At 45.3% G+C, this 20,136-nt stretch overlaps 1 protein-coding gene across 2 annotated transcripts in view; it reads right to left on the minus strand.

The window, feature by feature from the left end:
* The window catches only part of NAA15 (N-alpha-acetyltransferase 15, NatA auxiliary subunit), a 73,094-nt gene extending 56,231 nt beyond the window's left edge, over positions 1-16,863 (minus strand). For both annotated transcript variants that reach the window (XM_054717720.1, XM_054717719.1), the window contains exon 1: positions 16,525-16,863. In XM_054717720.1, coding sequence (XP_054573695.1) covers positions 16,525-16,578 — 54 coding nt within the window. In that variant the 5' untranslated portion in view covers positions 16,579-16,863. The remainder of the gene's footprint in view (positions 1-16,524) is intronic.
* Between the last annotated feature and the right edge of the window lie 3,273 nt (positions 16,864-20,136).

The raw sequence follows: 20,136 nt of genomic DNA on the forward strand, positions 1-20,136 counted from the left end.
CCTGGCATCATACCATCATTACAACACTACTGACTATATTCCCTATTTAAGTGACAATGGGTTTACAGGTTCCTTTCAATCTTTCTTTTGTGTTTTTTTGTCCTTCCTTTTCTTTCTCACTTCTTCCCTCATTTTCTTTATATAGTATCTCAATTGGCCATCAAAGCTCAGTGAAGGCACTGGGACATGCTTCATCCATTTTACAGACCAGGAAACTGAGGCCAATTCCAGTTGGCTGTGGAACTTGACTCAGGAAGCCCTCAGAGCACACAGGAAGCCTTTCAGAGCCATGCTCTTTGCGCTTCCTAAGGGGCAGTGGCCCAGCAAACAGAACAAACCTTCCAGTGTCCCAGCCTCTTTCTCAAGCACCTCTTCATTGCGGATGCTCCACATTCTTTCCTCTCCCCCCATTCTTTACTGCCCCCCCTTCTCCGAAGCAGGTGGAAGGCTTCCCACTCACTGCCTAGGCATGCTCTGCTATGGGGCAGGGTGTAGCGAGCTTGCTTTTGGGTGAAGGCAGGAGCAGGAGTCACTGCCTCTGAAGTGTGAAGGCCACCTGAGCGAGGCCCATTAGCACTGGGAGCTTCTCTGAATCACGTCAGTCAGTCCAGTACCCTGCAGTGCAGCACCCCTTCACTGAGGTGGCTCCACCCCTCAACCCCCGCCTCAGGGGTGAGGGTCCTTGCCCCTCGGCCAGGAGTCCTTCCATGCCCCTTGATCCCTGGCTGGGCCCACCCACGTCTTGGGGGCACTGCAGAACCTCTGTCTCTCTGCAGATAAAGCAGATCCCTGCCCTAGGTCTCTGCAAAGCTATGAATCTGTGGCCAGAGGCCTGGTCTGGGTCTCAGCAACCACATGCCTGCAATATTCCCAGGGACCCTGGGAGCGGCTGGGCAAGTCCTGCCACGCCCCCCGTGGCGATCGCCGCCTGGATCACCCACCGGCTGTGCCCTGCCACGCCCCCCGGGTGGCGATTGCCGCCTGGATCACCCGCGGAGAGCCCGGCTGTGCCCGGCCACGCCCCCCCGGGTGGCGATCGCCGCCTGGATCACCCGCGGAGAGCCCGGCTGTGCCCAGCCACGCCCCCCCGGGTGGCGATCGCCGCCTGGATCACCCGTGGAACGCCCGTCTGTGCCCGGCCACGACCCCCCGGGTGGCGATCGCATCCTGGATCACCCGCGGAGAGCCCGGTTGTGCCCGGCCACGCCCCCCCGGGTGGCGATCGCAGCCTGGATCACCCGCGGAGAGCCCGGCTGTGCCCGGCCACGCCCCCCCGGGTGGCGATCGCTGCCTGGATCACCGCGGGAGCGCCATGCTGTGCCCGGCCACGCCCCCCCGGGAGGCGATCGCAGCCTGGATCACCCGCGGAGCGCCCGGCTGTGCCCGGCTACGCCCCCCCCGGGTGGCGATCGCCGCCTGGATCACCCGCGGAGAGCCCGGCTGGGCCCGGCCACGCCCCCCGGGTGGCGATCGCCACCTGGATCACCCGCGGAGAGCCCGGCTGTGCCCAGCCACGCCCCCCCGGGTGGCGATCGCCGCCTGGATCACCCGTGGAGCGCCCGTCTGTGCCCGGCCAAGACCCCCCGGGTGGCGATCGCCGCCTGGATCACCCGTGGAGCGCCCGTCTTTGCCCGGCCACGACCCCCCGGGTGGCGATCGCCGCCTGGATCACCCGCGGAGAGCCCGGCTGTGCCCGGCCACGCCCCCCCGGGTGGCGATCGCCGCCTGGATCACCCGTGGAGCGCCCGTCTATGCCCGGCCACGACCCCCCCGGGTGGCGATCGCCGCCTGGATCACCCGCGGAGAGCCCGGTTGTGCCCGGCCACGCCCCCCCGGGTGGCGATCGCTGCCTGGATCACCGCGGGAGCGCCATGCTGTGCCCGGCCACGCCCCCCCGGGTGGCGATCGCCGCCTGGATCACCCGCGGAGAGCCCGGCTGGGCCCGGCCACGCCCCCCGGGTGGCGATCGCCACCTGGATCACCCGCGGAGAGCCCGGCTGTGCCCGGCCACGCCCCCCCGGGTGGCGATCGCCGCCTGGATCACCCGCGGAGAGCCCGGCTGTGCCCAGCCACGCCCCCCCCCGGTGGCGATCGCCGCCTGGATCACCGCGGGAGCGCCATGCTGTGCCCGGCCACGCCCCCCTGGCGATCGCCGCCTGGATCACCCGTGGAGCGCCCGGCTGGGCCCGGCCACGACCCCCGGGTGGCGATCGCCGCCTGGATCACCCGCGGAGAGCCCGGCTGTGCCCGGCCACGCCCCCCCGGGTGGCGATCGCCGCCTGGATCACCCGCGGAGAGCCCGGCTGTGCCCTGACACGCCCCCCGGGTGGCGATCGCCGCCTGGATCACCCGCGGAGAGCCCGGCTGTGCCCGGCCACGCCCCCCCGGGTGGCGATCGCCGCCTGGATTGCCCTCCGGCTGTGCCCTGCCACGCCCCCCCTGGCGATCGCCGCCTGGATCATGCGGAGGACCCCCGAACTAAGAGGATTGGGCGCCGCCATCTTGGTCTTCTCAACAGCCGGAAAGGCCACCTGGAGTCCCGCCCCCAGCCTCTCGCAGGCCCAATCATGGGCATAGCGGAGGTGCGGTCAATTTGCATGTTTCTCTATTATAAAGTAGGATGAGATTTGGAAAACAAGCAATTTGCCAGAAACTACATACCTACTTACTGGCAAAATTTGGACTAGTCTACACCCTCTAAGTCCTAGCTAAAAGCTCTTTCCACCAGATATAGAAATTTTATTAACATAATTGTGGTTTTTTTCATAACTGTTATTAAACCCAAGAATTTTAACCTTCTAACAGATCTTCTAATCGACAAAGTTGACTGTTATCTCACCTTTTGTTTTCTTTGGTTATTCAGTATTATATAATTACTAGAGGCCCAGTGCATGATTGAATCATGCACGGGTAGGGTGCCTTACACGCTTTTGCTTTTTGAGGTGGAGCTGGGTGCCTGTCGGCGGAGGCTTCTGAAAGGCCTGGTGCCGGAGTAGACAGTCCGTGGTCTGTAGACAGTAGACAGTTGATGGTCCGCGGCCGCTGAGGGGGGCTACCCTGCTGTTGAGAGGCGCAGGGGGCGTATCTGGCCGTTGAGAGGCACAGGGGGCGGGAGTCCCGCCCCCTGCGCCTCTCAACAGCAGGGTAGCCCCCCTCAGTGGCAGCAGATCTGTGCCTCTCAATGGCCGGATAGGCCACCCCGAGTCCCGCCCCCCAGCCTCCCACCGCCCAATCGTGGGCGTAGCGGAGTGATGGTAATTTACATGTTACTCTATTATTAGATAGGATAATTCTGGAAATAAAAATACCAAAAACAGCCGAAACTGGTTTGGCTCAGTGGATAGAGCATCGGCCTGTGGACTGAAAGGTCCCAGGTTCAATTCCGGTCAAGGGCATGTACCTTGGTTGCGGGCACATCCCCAATGGGGGGTGTGCAGGAGGCAGCTGATCGATGTTTCTCTCTCATCGATGTTTCTGGCTCTCTGTCCCTCTCCCTTCCTCTCTGTGAAAAATCAATAAAATATAAATAAAAATAAAAAATGCCAAAAACAAGGTGAGAAAAATAAATACACGCACGAAATCAATCAACTGGATAATTCCATCAAATAATTAACAAATTAAAATTAAAAATCAAACTCCACTTTCTTTGAATGAAATGCTAATACTATAGCACTTAGCTTTTTATTTTATCACACTTCAGAACAGTAATTAAGCTTCAGTTCCTAATGATTATGTTCCCAATTAATGTAATTTGGCAGTCTTCCATATGGAAATTATACGTGATGCCATTAACCCAATTATCTCCTGTTAATGTGACCTGTGAAAATAATTCAGAATGGCATACCTCTCCAAATAACTGCTAAGAATTCACTCTCCTCATCAAGAATCAGCATGTGTATAAGGAAATAGATGTCAATAGATCTCTTTTTTTTTCCCCCTAAAAGCTCTATTACAACAACAGGTCACTCATTACAAATGACAATAGTCTCAAGACTTAATGGAACAAGTAAAAACAAATATTCAACTTAGTTTACCTCATAAATTTTCCTCAAAATTTCTGCTCTTGTCCAAGGATAAACTCTAGTAGCAAACAGAGTTAAAATAGGAAATAGCCCGGCTGGTGTGGCTCAGTGGTTGAGCACTGACCTATGAACCAGGAGTTCATGGTTCAATTCCTGGTCAAGGCACATGCCTGTGTTTTGGGATCAATCCCCAGCAGGGGGTGTGCAGGAGGCAACTGAGTAAATGATTCTCTCTCATCATTGATGTTTCTCACTCTCTCTCCCTCTCCCTTCCTCACTGATATCAATAAAAATATATATATTTTTTAATATATCACTAGCTTCAAAGTAAGATTACAGGCAGATGATCTGATACTATATATAGAGAACTATGCAGATTCCACCAAAAGCTACTAGACCTGATAACTGAATTCAGTAAGGTAGCAGGATACAAAATAAATATTCAGGAATCAGTTGCATTCTTATCTATATATTAGAGGCCCGGTGCACCGGTGGGGTCCCTCGGCCTGGCCTGCGCTCTCTCACAACCTGGGACCCCTCGGGGGATGTCAGATAGCCGGTTTCAGCCCGATCCCCGCAGGCCTGATCCAGACAGGAGGAACCTGATCCCCACAGGCCGGATCCAGACAGTAGGGACCCAAATCCTGTGTGTTGAGCGTCTGTCCCCTGATGATCAGTACGCGTCATAGCAACCAGTCGACTGGTTGTTGAGTCGCTTAGGCTTTTATAAATACAGATATAAAAGTCTAAGTGATTGACTGTACATACATCCGACCTTCCAGGCGGTACATATGACACACACTGGCAATTTAAAAATAAACATTGACTCTCACATGCACGATACATGCAAAGCTCTTGCTGGCGTCAATTGCACGTGTGTATTTCGATCTGTTATTGTCGATCGTGAATTTGGTTGTTTTTACTGACATTCAATGTGAACCACTTCGCGATTTATTCATTGACTGGCCAACGGACCAGCCGACTGACCAGCTGGTACATATGAAACGCACTGACAATCCTATATAATAAAAGAGTAATATGCAAATCGACCGAATGACTGAACGACCGGTCACTATAATGTGCTCTGACCACCAGGGAGCAGACTCTCAACCCAGGAGCTGCCCCCTGGTGGTCAGTGCACTCCCACAGGGGGAGCGCCATTCAGCCAGAAGCCAGGCTCACGGCTGGTGAGCACAGTGGCAGTGGTGGGAGCCTTTCCCGCCTCTGCAGCAGCGCTAAGGATGTCAGACTGATGACTTAGGCCCACTCCCTCTAGTTACTCATGCATGCACGATATATATATGAAGCTCTCACTGGTGCCAATCACACACACGTTTTAATTTTATAATACTACTAGAGGCTCGGTGCACGAAATCGTGCACCGGGGGGGGGGGTGTCCCTCAGCTTGGCCTGCACCCTCTCCAATCTGGGACCCCACAGGGGATGTCCAACTGCCTCTCCCAATCTGGGACCACTGGCTCCTAACCGCTTGCCTGCCTGCCTGCCTGATCGCCCCTAGCCACCTCTGCCTGCCTGCCTGCCTGCCTGATCACCCCTAACTGATCCCCTACCAGCCTGATCATCCCTAACTGCTCCCCTGCTGGCCTGATTGCCCCTAACTGCCTATACCTCGCCCCGCACCCGGGACCCAGGATTCCTTTCTCTGGCGGTCGCAGGCATCCAGGACCTGGGCTTCCCTCCCTCTGGCCAGCTGCAGGCACCCAGGACCCAGGCCGGCTTCGCCTGGACCGGCTGCAGCCACAGGGGACCACGGGCAGGTGGCTTGTCCCTCTCCTAGGCCACAGCCGCAGGTGCTGGCACTCGGGACCACAGGGCAGGCGGCTTGTCCCTCTCCCGGGCCGCAGCCTAGCTGATCGCCATTCCTCTCTCGCAAGCTCCTTTGTGCCTGGCTGGTCCCCATTCCTCTCTTGCAAGCTCATTTGTGCCTGGATGGTCCCCATTCCTCTCTCCCCAGTGTTGAGTGTCTGAGCTGTTAAGGCATGAGGGTGTGACGACCATTTGCCTATTAGCACTTTATTATATAGGACTAGAAGCCCGGTGCATGAAATTAGTGCACAAGGGTGGTGTGGTCCCTCAGCCTGGCCTGCACCCTCTTGCAATCTGGAACCCCTCAGGGGATGCCCAACTGCTGGTTTAGGCCCAATCAGACTGCTCGCCTGCCTGCCTGATCGCCCCCAACCACTCTGCCTGCCTGCCTGATCGCCCCTAATTGCTTGTCTGCTTGCCTGATTGCCCCTAACCGCTCACCTGCCTGCCTGATCGCCATTAACCATCTCTGCCTGCCTGATCGCCACTAACCACTCGCCTGCCTTTCTGATCGCCCCTAACCGCTTGCCTGCCTGCTTGATCACCACTAACCACTCTGCCTGCCTGCCTAATTGCCCTTAACTGCCTCTGCCCCGCTGCCGCAGCTTTGTCCAGAAGGACGTCCAGAAGGTCATTCAGCTGTCTGGTCTAATTAACATATTACACTTTTATTATTATAGGTATTATATATACTACTTTGACATGTAATATTTTGCAGTAATGTCATTACCACACAAATCTTTCTTCTAATCAATTCCCTTTCAATGTGCACAAATCCATGCACCAGGCACTAGTACTCCAATAATGAACTATAAGACAGGGAAACAAAGAAAACAATCCCATTTACAACTACATCCAAAAAAAACCAAAAAACCCTAGGAATAAATTTAAGCAAGGATGTGAAAAACCTATACACGGAAAATAATCAGATACTGAAGAAGATGCAAACAAGTGGGAGCATATACCATGTTCATGAATTGGAATAATTAACATAATTAAAATGTCCATACTACCCAAAGCAATCTATAGATTTAATACAATTCCTATCAAGATACCAATGGTGTATTTCACAAAACTAGAACAAATATTCCAAAAATTTATGTGGAACCACAAAAGAACTCAAATAGCCACTGTACTCTTGAAGAAAGAAAGAAAAAAAAAAGAACAAAGTTGGAGGAATCACACTACCTGATATCAAACTATATAGCTAGGCCATAGTAATTAACCTTTTGCACTCGGATGTCCTGGGACTCCACACGGTTAGCATTAGAATAAAGGAATCGAGAAAAAAAGCAAGCGAGTGCAAAGGGTTAAAGCATCACGGCACTGCCCTAGCTGGTTTGGCTCAGTAGACAGAGCATTGTCCTGCAGTCTGAAGGGCCCTGGGTTCGATTCCAGTCAAAGGCACATACCTGGGTTGTGGGCTCAATCCCCAGTAGGAGACATGCAGGAGGCAGCTACTCAATGATTCTCTCTCATCGTTGATGTTTCTCTCTCTCTCCCTTCCTCTCTGAAATCATCAATAAAAAAAATTTTTTTTGAAAAAAAACATCATGGTACTGGCATAAAAACAGACATAGATCAATGGAACAGAATAGAAAGACCAGAATAAATAGAATAGAAGGAACAGGATAAACCCTCAACTGTATGGTCAATTAATATTTGACAAAGGAGGCAATAACATACAATGGAATAAAGACAGTCAGTCTATTCAGCCCTAGCAGATTTAACTCAGTGGATAGAACGTCGGCCTTTAGGACCAAAGGGTCCCAGGTTCGATTCCAGTCAAGGGCACATACCCTGGATGCATGATCAAACCCCAGTGTGGGGCATTGCAGGAGGCACCCAATCAATGATTTTTCTTTCATCATTGATGTTTCTGTCTCTCTCTCCCTCTCCCTTCCTCTCTAAAATCAATAAAAGTAAAAATAAAACACTTGGGGGGGGGGGGAGACAGTCTATTCAATAAGTGGTGCTGGGAAAATTGGACAGATACGTGCAAAAAAAAATGAAAGCCCTGGTCCTGGCCAGTGTGGCTCAGTAAGTAAGAGGGTCAGCGTAAGCACTGAAGGGTCATGGGTTCAATTCCCGTCACGGGTTCAATCCCTGTTCCCAAGAAGGAGCAGGTGCAGGAGGCAAACAATCGACGTGTCTCTCACATCGATGTTTCTCTCTCCCTCTCTCTTTCTTCCTCCCCATCCTCTCTTCTATGCTCTCTGAAAAATTGATGGAAAAAATATCCTCAGGTAAGGATTAACAAAACAACAACAACAACAAATGAAAGCCCTGGCACCATCCCGCTACCAAGGTTTCAGGTTTGATCTCTGGTTGAGGGGACATTCAAGAAGCAACCAATGGCCCTAACTGGTTTGGCTCAGTGGATAGAGCGTCGGCCTGTGGACTGAAGGGTCCCAGGTTCAATTCCAGTCAAGGGCATTTACCTTGGTTACGGGCACATCCCCAGTAGGGGGTGTGCAGGAGGCAGCTGATCAATGTTTCTCTATCATTGATGTTTCTAACTCTCTATCCCTCTCCCTTAATCTCTGTAAAAAATCAATAAAATATATATATTTTTTAAAGAAGCAACCAATGAATACATTAAAAAAGTGGGACAACAAATCTATGTCTCTCTCTCTCTCAAAACCAGTAAATATAATTTTTAAAAATATATTTTTATTGATTTCAGAGAGGAATGGAGAGGGAGAGAGAGACAGAAACATCAATGATGAGAGTATTGTTGATTGGCTGCCTCCTGCATGCCCCACACTATGATCCTGGTCCTGTGCTCTGACCAGGAATTGAACCATGACCTCCTGGTTCATAGGTCAATGCTCAACCACTGAGCCGCATCAGCGGGGCTCAGTAAATATAATTTTTAAAAAAATTTAAATGAAGACTTGTACTAGGAAAACTACAAGATGTTGAAAAGCGATAGAGGAAGATATAAACAAGTGCAAGAATATACTGTAGAATTAACATCATTAAAATGTCCATACTACTCAAAGCAATCTATAGGTTCAATACAATCCCTATTAAAATACCAATGGCATTATTTCACAGATCTAGAACAAATACCCCCAAAATTTATATGGAACCATAAGAGATCCCGAATAGCTGCAGCTATCTTGAGAAAGAACAAAATTAGAGGGATCACAATGCCAGATATTAAGTTATACTACGAAGCCACTGTAATCAAAACATCCTGGTACTGGCACAACAGGCATATATAGATCAATGGAACAGAAGAGAGAACCCAGAATTGACCCAAGCCAATATGCTCAATTAATATTTGACAAAGGAGGCAAGAGCATACAATGAAGAAAAGTCTCTTCAATAAATGGCATTGGGAAAATTGGACAAGTACATGCAATAAAATAAAACTAAACCACCAACTTACAACATACACAAGAATAAACTCAAAATGGATAAAAGTCGTGAAACCATAAAAATCCTAGAAGAAACCATAGGCAGCAAAATCTCAGACATCTCTCATAGCAAATAAACAAACAACTAAATCAAAATAAAAAGCTTCTGCACAGCAAAAGAAACCATCAACAAAATGAAAAGGGAGCCCACTGTATGAGAGAACATATTTGGCAATAATACATGTGATAAAGGGTTAATATCCAAAATATGTAAGGAACTCATACAACTTAACCAAAGGAAGATGAGCAAAGGACCTAAATAGACTCTTCTCCAAAGTGGACATACAGATGGCCAAGAGACATATGAAAAAATGCCCAGTCACTAATCATCAGACAGATGCAAATTAAAATGACAATGAGGTATCGTTTCATACCTGTCAGAATGGCTACCATCAACAAATCAACAAATGACAAGCGCTGGCAAGGATGTGGAGAAAAGGGAATCCTAGTACACTGCTATTGGGGATGCAGACTGATGCAGCCATTATGGAAAACTGTGAAGTTTCTTCAAAAAATTAAATATGGAACTGCCATTTGACCCAGTGATCCCACTTCTAGGAATACATCCTAAGAAACCAAAATACCAATTAGAAAGAATGTTTGCACCCCTATGTTCATTTCAACGTTATTTACAATAGCCAAGATTTCGAAGCAGCCCAAGTGTCCATCACTAGATGAATGGATAAAAAAGCAGTGGTACACTTACACCAGGGAATATTATACATTAGTAAAAAAGAAGTATCTCTTACCCTTTTGAGACAGCATAGAAGGAACTAGAGCAGTGATGGCGAACCTATGACACGCAGGTCAGCACTGACACGCGTAGCCATTTCTGATGACACGCGCCGCTGAGGCGGCAGCATGCCGAGGATGAAACATTTGCTGCTCCTGAGGATGAAACATTTGCGAAAAAATGTTTTTTCCTCAAAGTGACACACTACCCGAGTTATGCTCAGTTTTTTGGCGAAGTTTGACACACCAAGCTCAAAAGGTTGCCCATCACTGAACTAGAGAGTATTATTGCTAAGCGAAATAAGCCAGTCAGAGAAAGAGAAGTATCACATGATTTCACTTACTGGTATATGTTGAATCTAATGAACAAAAGAAACAAACAAACAAAATAGAAACAGACTCATAGATACAGAGAACAGACTGACAGCTGTCAGAGGTAGAGGGATTGGGGAGCTAGGTGAAAAAGGTAAAGGGATTAAGGGGGGAAAAATACACAAACCTCATAAACAACTGTATGGTGATTACTAGAGGAAAAGGGGCTAGGGGGAGGTAGGAGAGGATAAAGGGAAGATAAATGACTTGGGGTGGTGAACACACGATACAATATACAGATGATGTATTACAGAATTGTACACCTGAAACCTATATAATTTTAGTAACCAATGTCACCCCAGTAAATTCAATTAAAAAAAAATAAGATTACAATTTCCCCAGTAGGTTTTAGTAGAAATTTCAAATTACACCAACTGAAAATCTGTTCCTATTTTATTTTTTTAAACATAATTTTATTGATTTCAGAGAGGAAGGGAGAGGGATAGAAACATCAATGATGAGAGAGAATCACTGATTGGCTGCCTCTTGCACGCCCCCTATTGGGGATCGAGCCCACAAACCGGGCATGTGCCCTTGACCGGAACCAAATCCAGGACCCTTCAGTCTGCAGGCCAACACTAGCTGAACCGGTTAGGTCTGTTCCTATTTTATTAACCAAAGAAAACTCAGTGGAATAGAGCATATGTCAAGAACAAAAACATTAACCTCTCATTCATTTATTTTTATTTTTATTTTACTTTTAAATAGCCAAAAAATATATTGCTTTTACTAAATGGAAATTTTAAGAAATTATTTTAATTACAAATTAAGTAGTGAACAATATAATTCATAGCTTATCTAAGAGGGAAAATGCATATGCAACAAGTTAAATTAGTTTCTTTTTTAAGTTACAACTTAAATACAGCTTTGTACATACAGCATGCATCACTACAGATATACCAAGGAAATTCCCAAAAGTCAAGAATACAATCACAGCATAAAATTCCCTCCTCTCCACACCCTAATTTTTATACTAAGAACTACCACTCTTTTAAACCTCTTCACTTGCTCTTCCTGCCATCAGCACTGGCAAATGACATTCTTCTCAAAACAATTTTCACTAAGAAGTTGAAGTTTTTCTTTTTTCAATATGGTTATTGCCTATGAATAGAGAGCAAAGGTGTGTACGTATTTAGAAGTGAACTCTGATGGTTGGCTAGGCTCACTGATGGTTAAATGTCTTGCTCTGACACTCCAACTTCCAGCATACCTTTCCAAATTCCAAGAATTCAACTTGGTTATTTAATTTCCTGAAAATAACTCACAAAGGAACTCTAAACTAAAAAAAATTTCCTTTTCTAACATTTTATATTAGTAACAGCATATGCAGAGATTCTCACCCCTAACTGTGTCAGAATCAGTTGTAGAGCTTTATCAGTTGTAAGGCTACTGCCTGATTCAGCAAGCTCCTCACATCATTTAATGGAGATGTTATTTTTCTTCCAATGCTAAAACAAACAAAAAAAAATCAAATTTTCTCTTACGCTCTTGTGATGGGAGAAAGGCCATGTAAACAAACTAATACTATGATTCATTCATAAACGAAACATCCAAGTTCTTACCAGGTAATACAGGTTCTGCCTGATGTCCTACGATTACCTCATATACTAGTAGTGATGTACTCTACACTCTACAAAGCCAAGGCTCAGCTTAACTACCTTCTACAAAAATCTCTGTGCAAGCACACAATCCAAAGCTCTTTCTTTCTTGCCCTGTAGTCATTGGTTTAACACTCATTTCATGTAACAAGTATTTCTTAAATATCTATATTGGTACATTATTCTAACGAGTATAGCAATGAACAGAACAAAATATCCTCATAAAACCTACATTTTAATTGTGAAAGACATGTGATAAACAAATAACTTGTCAGATGGTGATAAGTGGTATGGGGAAAAAAAGAAAGCAAGGAAGAAAATAAGGTTGATTGAGGAGGACTTCTCCTGGTCAAGGAAGGCCTCTATATAACATTTAGATGACATCTGAGCAGAATTCTAAAAGAAACGAGAAAAAATGAGCCATGCAAATATCTAGGAGAGAAAATTTTGAACAAGCAGTCCTTTGCATGTGATCCCTTATATGACCTAGTCTTTTATGTCCAAAAACACTTATGAATAAAGAAGATATATTTAAATCAATTCTCTGAGAGAACTACATTATCAGAAGCAGAATTATTAAAAGGAATAAGAATGCAGACTAAGCAAAGAAATCCCTTCAGTTAAGGCCAGTTGGCCAGTAGTTTTCCGGCCAGCAATCGTACAGGGCACCATGTCTGCTTCTGTGGGCACTGTCTTTTAACTGTCCAAAATGATAACCCTCCACATGTGGCTATTTGAATTTAAATTCATTAAAATTAAAATTCAGTTTCTCAATCCCATTAGCCATATTTCAAGTGTACAACAGCCAAATGTAGCTAATGGCTCTCACATTGGACAGAGCAGACATAGAACATTTCCATCTCCACAGAAAGTTATATTCTACAGTACAAATTGTAAATTTTCAGTAAATCACAAATATTATCGCCATGCTATGCTAACTTCTCTTACCACTTTTCTAGGAAGGAAAATTCTATTCTTTAGACTTTTAACTAACACCATAAATAATTCAAGCAAAAATCCAAAAATAGATTAATAATGTACAATATTTTAAGTACTCCTAAGTTAGATGATTTTCTTACAACTCACATTAACACATAGAGAGGGAAGAGAGAAGAAAGCAGCAACAGTCACCAACCTAGCAACACTTGACTGCAAGGCAAGAGATATGTCCAACTTTTCCAAGTGGGCTAAAATCTACAAAAGTGTGGATTTTGTTCTACCCTGACAACCTCATTTCTCCTACCATTCACCTATATCCCAAGAAAGTGGTGAAAAATAGCATCAGGAGCATGCAAAGCCATAATTTTTTAATGACTTAGTTTTTCACATTGTTACAATAGTGTGTAATTACAACACAAAAAACACTTCTGGCAAAAACAAATATCTCTTCTTTAATCTAAACTCCTACATAATATACATCACATTAAACTCATATTCCCACCCTTTCATTAGACAAATTATATACAAGACACTTTTTGCAGAAATTCTAACCAATTTATGACAATGTTTTATAGTCAGAAAACAGTAATGTGGGGGGAAAAATTGACCAAATATACAACAAAATTAAATTTTAGGTATCAAGTCGACTAGAACAAGCAGGCAAATCCACTACAAAAAAACTGAAACTTTTTGTAAACTGATGTGTAAACCAGGTTTCCTTTGACAAATTAAGACACACACATACTTCTTTATTTTGAAATTATAAAACACAAATTCATTTCATTTCCTACACAGTTTACTACAAATAAGTATGGTACAACTAACAAAGTAGCAGCTCAAAAGCTGAATGCCACTGAAATGATTTAAGTTACTAACCCAGCACCATTTGATTACAAGGCATTAGAGTATGCCCAACTTTTCCTTTATCTTACTTGGAGGAAAAACTTACAGTCAAAAGAGCTAACTACAACACTGAGGAAGCAGAAACAAATTTGGAAAAACAAATACTAATTATACTTTTGGTTAGTATTATTTTCTTTATTCCAACGTAAGAGAATAAGGACATTATATCCTCTTTTCTTTCAGTTAGTGATTTTCAATTTTCTTCTACATGTACCTATCCCAATAAATCCTTTAGCACTTTAACTTTAGCAATGAACTTAAATGTTCACTCCATCATCACCACCAAAAAAACTTTTTCTGATGCTTAATCAAAAATTGTTATCCTATGAAATAATTAAACTGTGGTACATCCATATCATAGAATTCTAGTCTGCAATAACAAGGAACAATTATTGATACACCCAACAACGTGGATGAATCTTTTATGTTGCATAAAAAGGTACAATCCTAAAAGTTATGTACTTTTTAGTAAACATTCTTGAAATGACAAAACTATAGAAAGAGAACAAATTAGTAGTGGTTGCCAGAGTTTGGGGGGTAGAGAGGATGGGAGGGAAGTGGGTGTGGTTCTAATGGAACTGTTCTGTATATTGACTGTTGTGATAGTTATATAATTTACCGTGATAAGATTGCACAGAATTAAATACACAAATCAGTACAAGTAAAATAGAAAAATATAAATAAGACTGGTAGATTGTATCAATGTTATGATACTGAACTACAGTTTTACAAGGCATTAGCATTAGGAAAACTAGGTAATGGGTACAAGGCATCTCAACATATTATTTGTTAAAACTACATGTGACCCTAAAGTTTGATTTTTTTTTTTAACGTGCTACCCCTACCAATTGGGAGAACCTGAATATGAACTGGGTATTAGACAATATTAGGGAATGACTGATAATGGTATTATGGTTTTATAGAACAATGGCTTTATTCTTAGGGAGATGCATGCTGAAACATTTAGGAATGAACTATTATGTCTGCAACTTACTTTTAACTCTTTTGTAAGTATGGGGGGAGAGAGAGAATAAATATAGCAAAATATTAAATCCAGGTAAAGGGTTTATAAATGCTCTTTGTACTCTTCTCTCAACTTTTCAGCTTGAATTTTCAAAATAAAGAACTGGGGAAGATTAAAGACAAATTGCTCATCTAAAACTATGTTATAGTCAAACCTAAACACCAATTAGTCTTTTAAAAGGTTTAAAAATAAATAAACTGTTCTGGCAAAACTATACTATAGTCCCACTGACACTCCAATTCGTCCTAAAACAAAACAAAACAAAAATAGCAATAAGAATTTCAAGGAAACTAAGAGTTACATGGTATTGGATGTGACTTTCTGATGTTTTTCAACATGCATAGACTAAATGTGTGTATTACATATGAATATTTTTGCAAAATCAAAGTTATTTCAACATGGATTACTCTTATTTCTAGAAAAACTGGATCCCCAGAGTTGTCCTACTTTTCAAACAAATGAAATAAATTTAAATTGCAAGAGAGAAAGCAAACACTTTCATACACCGCCCCCCCCCCCCAACTTTAAGTCTTTAGTTTGGCAAATACAGTTAATTCTTTCACAAAGAAAGGTTTGCATGAAAGGGGCAACCCACACATTAAATGCCAAACAACAAAAAAAAATGTGCTATAATGTGTTAATTATAGCTCCAAGGCGACAAAACATATTTTACAAGGTAAACAGTCCCTCCAAACAACACTGCACTTATGACAATGAAAAATAAAAATAAAAGCAAACTGCACACATTCGAAATGTAGAGAATAAGTGTGTTTGAGCTAATGTCAAAGGATCCATCTCAAAAGTTCTTATATTCTCGGTTGCTAAATTTTTCCATTGGTGTTAATGCACTTCAGTCTACACGAAAATCCTTGTCTAGAACGCCTCTACCGAAAGCCCTTAACTTTTCACTTCCGACCGGGCCACCCCCACGCAACGCGCCCCACCTCCCCAGGAGAGTGATGGGGTGGGGCTGTTTCCCGCTCAGAAACTAAGAAATAAATGTCCCGTCCCTACTCTAGAAAGAAAGAGAAAAAAGAGAGAGAGAGGCCAAGATGCTGAAGACTCAAGTATGCAACTAACCAAGAGGAAGTAGTCGTTCAAAAGCTTCCTTTTCTCTTTTAAACTCCTTCCTCCCTTCCAACCTCCCAGGTCACGAAGCGACTCGGGGCCGGGCGGGGACAGGTGAATCCCAAGAGGAGAGGAAGAGGGAGGGACAGCCGACGGAGGGAGAGCCGCGCTCGGGCAATGAATGAGCTGCACCGCATCCGTACCACCTGTTCCTTCCAAGGGTACCACCCCGATCGGCCGGCAGGGTTCCTGCACAAGCCAGGCCGAGGCTCCAGCCCCTATGGCCGGCTCCCCTCCGAAAGGCCCGGCCTCTCCTCCCCTCGCTCAGTGAGGGACAGGGGAACCGGCAAACTAGGAGCTGGGAGCACAGGGCCTAGTCAGGGACCACAGCCTCGGAAGTGAGGGGACGGGAGGAGGAAGCCTCAGACCCCCGGCGCACGGGCCCAAGTGGGAACCTTAGGGAGGGGGCGAGAGAGTTCATTCGGCCAGACGACAAGTACGAAGGCGGGGTCCCCGGCAAGGGCGGCTCGGAGCCCGTCGGGCCGAGGTTACGGGTGACAGGCCCGGGTACCGGCTGAATCTTTCCCACTGCTTGCCCGGAGCCTCACACTTACCAAGATCCGCTTGAAGAGCGCGTTCTCCTTGGGCGGGAGGCTCACGGCCGGCATCGTTCCGGCTCCTCCCGCTGCTCCCGCCACCGCCCGGCTCGGTCAGTGTGTTTGTCCGACCGCCGCCGTTCCCTGGCGGCTTCAGCCTTGAATGCCCCGATCCACCGCCGCGACCAGGCCTCGGGTGTCACCGCGTCGCCCAACCGCGACACCCCTTCCCCCTTCGTTGTCTTTTTTCCCCTTTCTCACTTTACGCGGCCGCCGCTTCCCCCCACCCACCACGGGTCTCCGTCGGCGGTTCACGTGGTAACTGAACGGACCGACAGAGGCAGCCAAAATGGCGGACGCGAAGGGCTTTCCCACCCGGGTCATGCCTCCTAGCACGCAGGCGCGGTGACCTCCTTTCCCCACCTCCTCTGTCCTGGAGCTTGCTGGGAAACTTGGGAGGCCGGCCCGAGGGCCGGGGCAGAGAGGGTCGCGGAGGCCCCGCCCACCCTTTCGCCGCGGAGAATTACGGAGGCACCGAGGGAGCAAGGACTGTGGTCCGCTCCGGTTCCGACCGCCTCTGCATTAAAAATAGCCTTCCTACTGCTCAGCTGGCCTTTCATTCATTGGATCGACGCTCCCAGACTGGTCACAGCTTGAGCCTGAAGTGCTTACATGCAGGTGTTCAAGAAGCGCTGTGTTTGATCGTAGACAAAGTGCCGAATGCAGTAGCAGAGGCAGAGGGGAAAAAGAAGGCTTCATGCCAGCGGGGACTTGTAAACAGATATGGAGAGGAGAAGGCTTAATGGAGTCTAAAAAGCGTGGAAGCGCTTGAGCAATTAAATGGACTTGGCTGGGGCACTGGTGATTTAGTTGATTCCGTAAGACGAGCCTGTAAAGGTAGTCAAGCCAGATCCAAAGTGTCATTTTGCACTGCCAAAGAAGCAGCTGAATGTTAAAGTGTGTGTTTTTATTTCATGGTGGAGGCCATACAATGCAGGGTTGACGAGTGTCTGAGTCACCTTGGGTGTGGAATTAGGGGCACTGACTTCCCTGGAGCTAGCTTCAAACTAGTGCTTTACATTGTGACTCATTGAATCCCCCATCTCCAGAAATCCTCAAATCTTAGAAGCCTAAGAAGATCTGGCAAGGGTACTAGAAAATTATTGCAGTGGGCAAGGTCTGACTACATACCCACTAGGGCACCTTCTACATATACTAGTATGTCATTTCATTAACAATCACAGTAAAACTAAGTTTTAAAAGCGGCATTCCATTATCTACAGTTTTTCATATCATATGAGCCATCTTTACCCTTGATTACTTTTTTTTAAATCCTCACCTGAGAATATTTTTTCCATTGCTTTTCAGAGAGAGTGGAAGGGAGGGAGGACAGGAGGGGAAGAGAGAGAGAGAAACATGGATGTGAGAGAGACACATGGACTGGTTTCCTTCCACATGATCTGCTCTAACCACTGAAAACACCAGCCAGGGCCCCTTGATTATTTTTTATGATCTTTCTCCAGATCCTGAATTCGATTCATAGCATTTTCTGCATCATGAATCATTATATAATATGTAACATTGCTCTTTTAAATTTATTTACTCAGCCCCACCGGTGTGGCTCAATGGTTGAGCATCCACCCATGAACCAGGAGGTCACGTTTGGGGATTCCCAGTTAGGGTACCAGCCCAAGTTTCTGGCTCAATCCCCAGTAGGGGGCGTGCAAGGCAGTTGATTAATGATTCATCATTGATATTTCTATCCCTCTCCCCCTCTCTTCCTCTCTCTGAAATCAATTTTTAAAAAACATATTAAATTTATTTACCCAGGTATTTCCCTGATTTCAGCTTCTTCTTCCTTAACTCTCTCTGGAAAGTTTCCCAGTGGAAAAATCTGGGACTAATGCTTGGGCTTTCTGCTATCTCAAATGTCCTCTCCTTTTGCCTGGGTCATAAATAAGGTTTTAGTAGTCAAATCCTGAAATATCCTCAATTTCTGTGATCTCTCTTCAAAAACTTCATTAAGAAAATTTTAGTGCCCTAGCTCGTTTGGCTCAGTGAATACAGCATCGGTCTGCGGACTGAAGGGTCCCAGGTTCCTTTCAGGCCAAGGGCACATGCCCAGGTTGTGGGCTCGATCCCCAGTAGGGGGCGTGCAGGGGGTAGCCGATCAATGATTCTCTCTCATCATTGATGTTTCTATCTCTATCCCTCTCTCTTCCTCTCTGAAATCAATAAAGATATTTTTTTAAAAAAAGAAAATTTTAGCCGAAACCGGTTTGGCTCAGTGGATAGAGCATCAGTCTGCGGACTGAAAGGTCCCAGGTTCGATTCCGGTCAAGGGCATGTACATTGGTTGCGGGCACGTCCCCAGTGGGGGATGTGCAGGAGGCAGCTGGTCGATGTATCTCTCTCATTGATGTTTCTAACTCTCTATCCTTCTCCCTTTCTCTCTGTAAAAAATCAATAAAATATATTTAAAAAAAAAAAAAAAAGAAAATTTTATCTACAGGATAAACTGAGTTTTGGAATATGGCCAGTGTTTTTATCTTAACTTAAAAAAAAACACAATAGAACAAAGGTAGAAGTCATAAAAACAGTTGTTAATTTGTAATAACATTTGAACTTCACTGCCCCCTTTTAAAAGGTCTTTCTTTTAACTATAAAAAGATAGAAAAATTATCTAACTTCAGGTTTAGGGTTTTCTTTTAAGATTAGGTTTAAGGTTAAAGTTAGGGTTAGTGTTGGGGTTAGGATTATATTTAAGATTAAAGTCAGGTTATGGTTAGTGATAGGGGTTAGGTTTGGGATGATGGTAGGGTTAGCTTTAAGGTTAGGTTTAGGGTTAGGATTTGGTTTAGGGTTAGAGTTAGATTAATTTTAGGGTTAGGTTTTGATTTAGTTATGTTTAGGTTTTGAGTTAGGATGCAGCTTAGGGTTAGGTTTATGTTTAGGGTTAGGGATGCCAAAAGTTCCTATAGCAATATTATTTGCTATGGTTGTCTAAATGTATTCTGTAAATAATATACTGTTTCCCCTTGAGGGAAGAACATTTCTTGTCTTTTGAAACAAGCAGTAGTTTCCAACAGAAGCTAATTTGGTAATGTTACATTCTTTTTGGCTGATAGCAAATAAATACCAATTTTTAAGATTCGGTGAATACTAATTGAGTCAACATTTATCTGAGTCATATCCTTATGAAAATGGACTTATAGATACAGGTAACAGTTGAACCACATAGTCAGAGACCTGATAGCCTGAACTCAACAATAAAATATGTACTCTGGTAGATCACCACTTTTTAAGAGATAAAGATCCCATTTATACTGTTAATGACAGCTATCTAGAAAGTTAACATATCCAAGGCGAGATGGTGACAGTGACGATGATGGTGGTGCTGGGTAGTTCACCTTTCCCAAATATTTCTATATGACTATTGTCAAAATGCCTCATCCCTAAAAAACTTAACCAAAAATCCTATATAATAAAAGCCTAATATGCTAAGTGTCCAACCTTTGGACTGCTCAACCAGTCGCTATGACACACCCTGACCACCAGGAAGCAGAAGCTCTGACCAGTAGGTTAGCTTGCTGCTGGGGTCGGGCCCATTGGGACTGGGCAAATGGTCCG

The sequence above is a fragment of the Eptesicus fuscus genome, chromosome 6 (genome assembly GCF_027574615.1).
Source record: "Eptesicus fuscus isolate TK198812 chromosome 6, DD_ASM_mEF_20220401, whole genome shotgun sequence".
NCBI classification, from domain to species: Eukaryota; Metazoa; Chordata; class Mammalia; order Chiroptera; family Vespertilionidae; genus Eptesicus; species Eptesicus fuscus.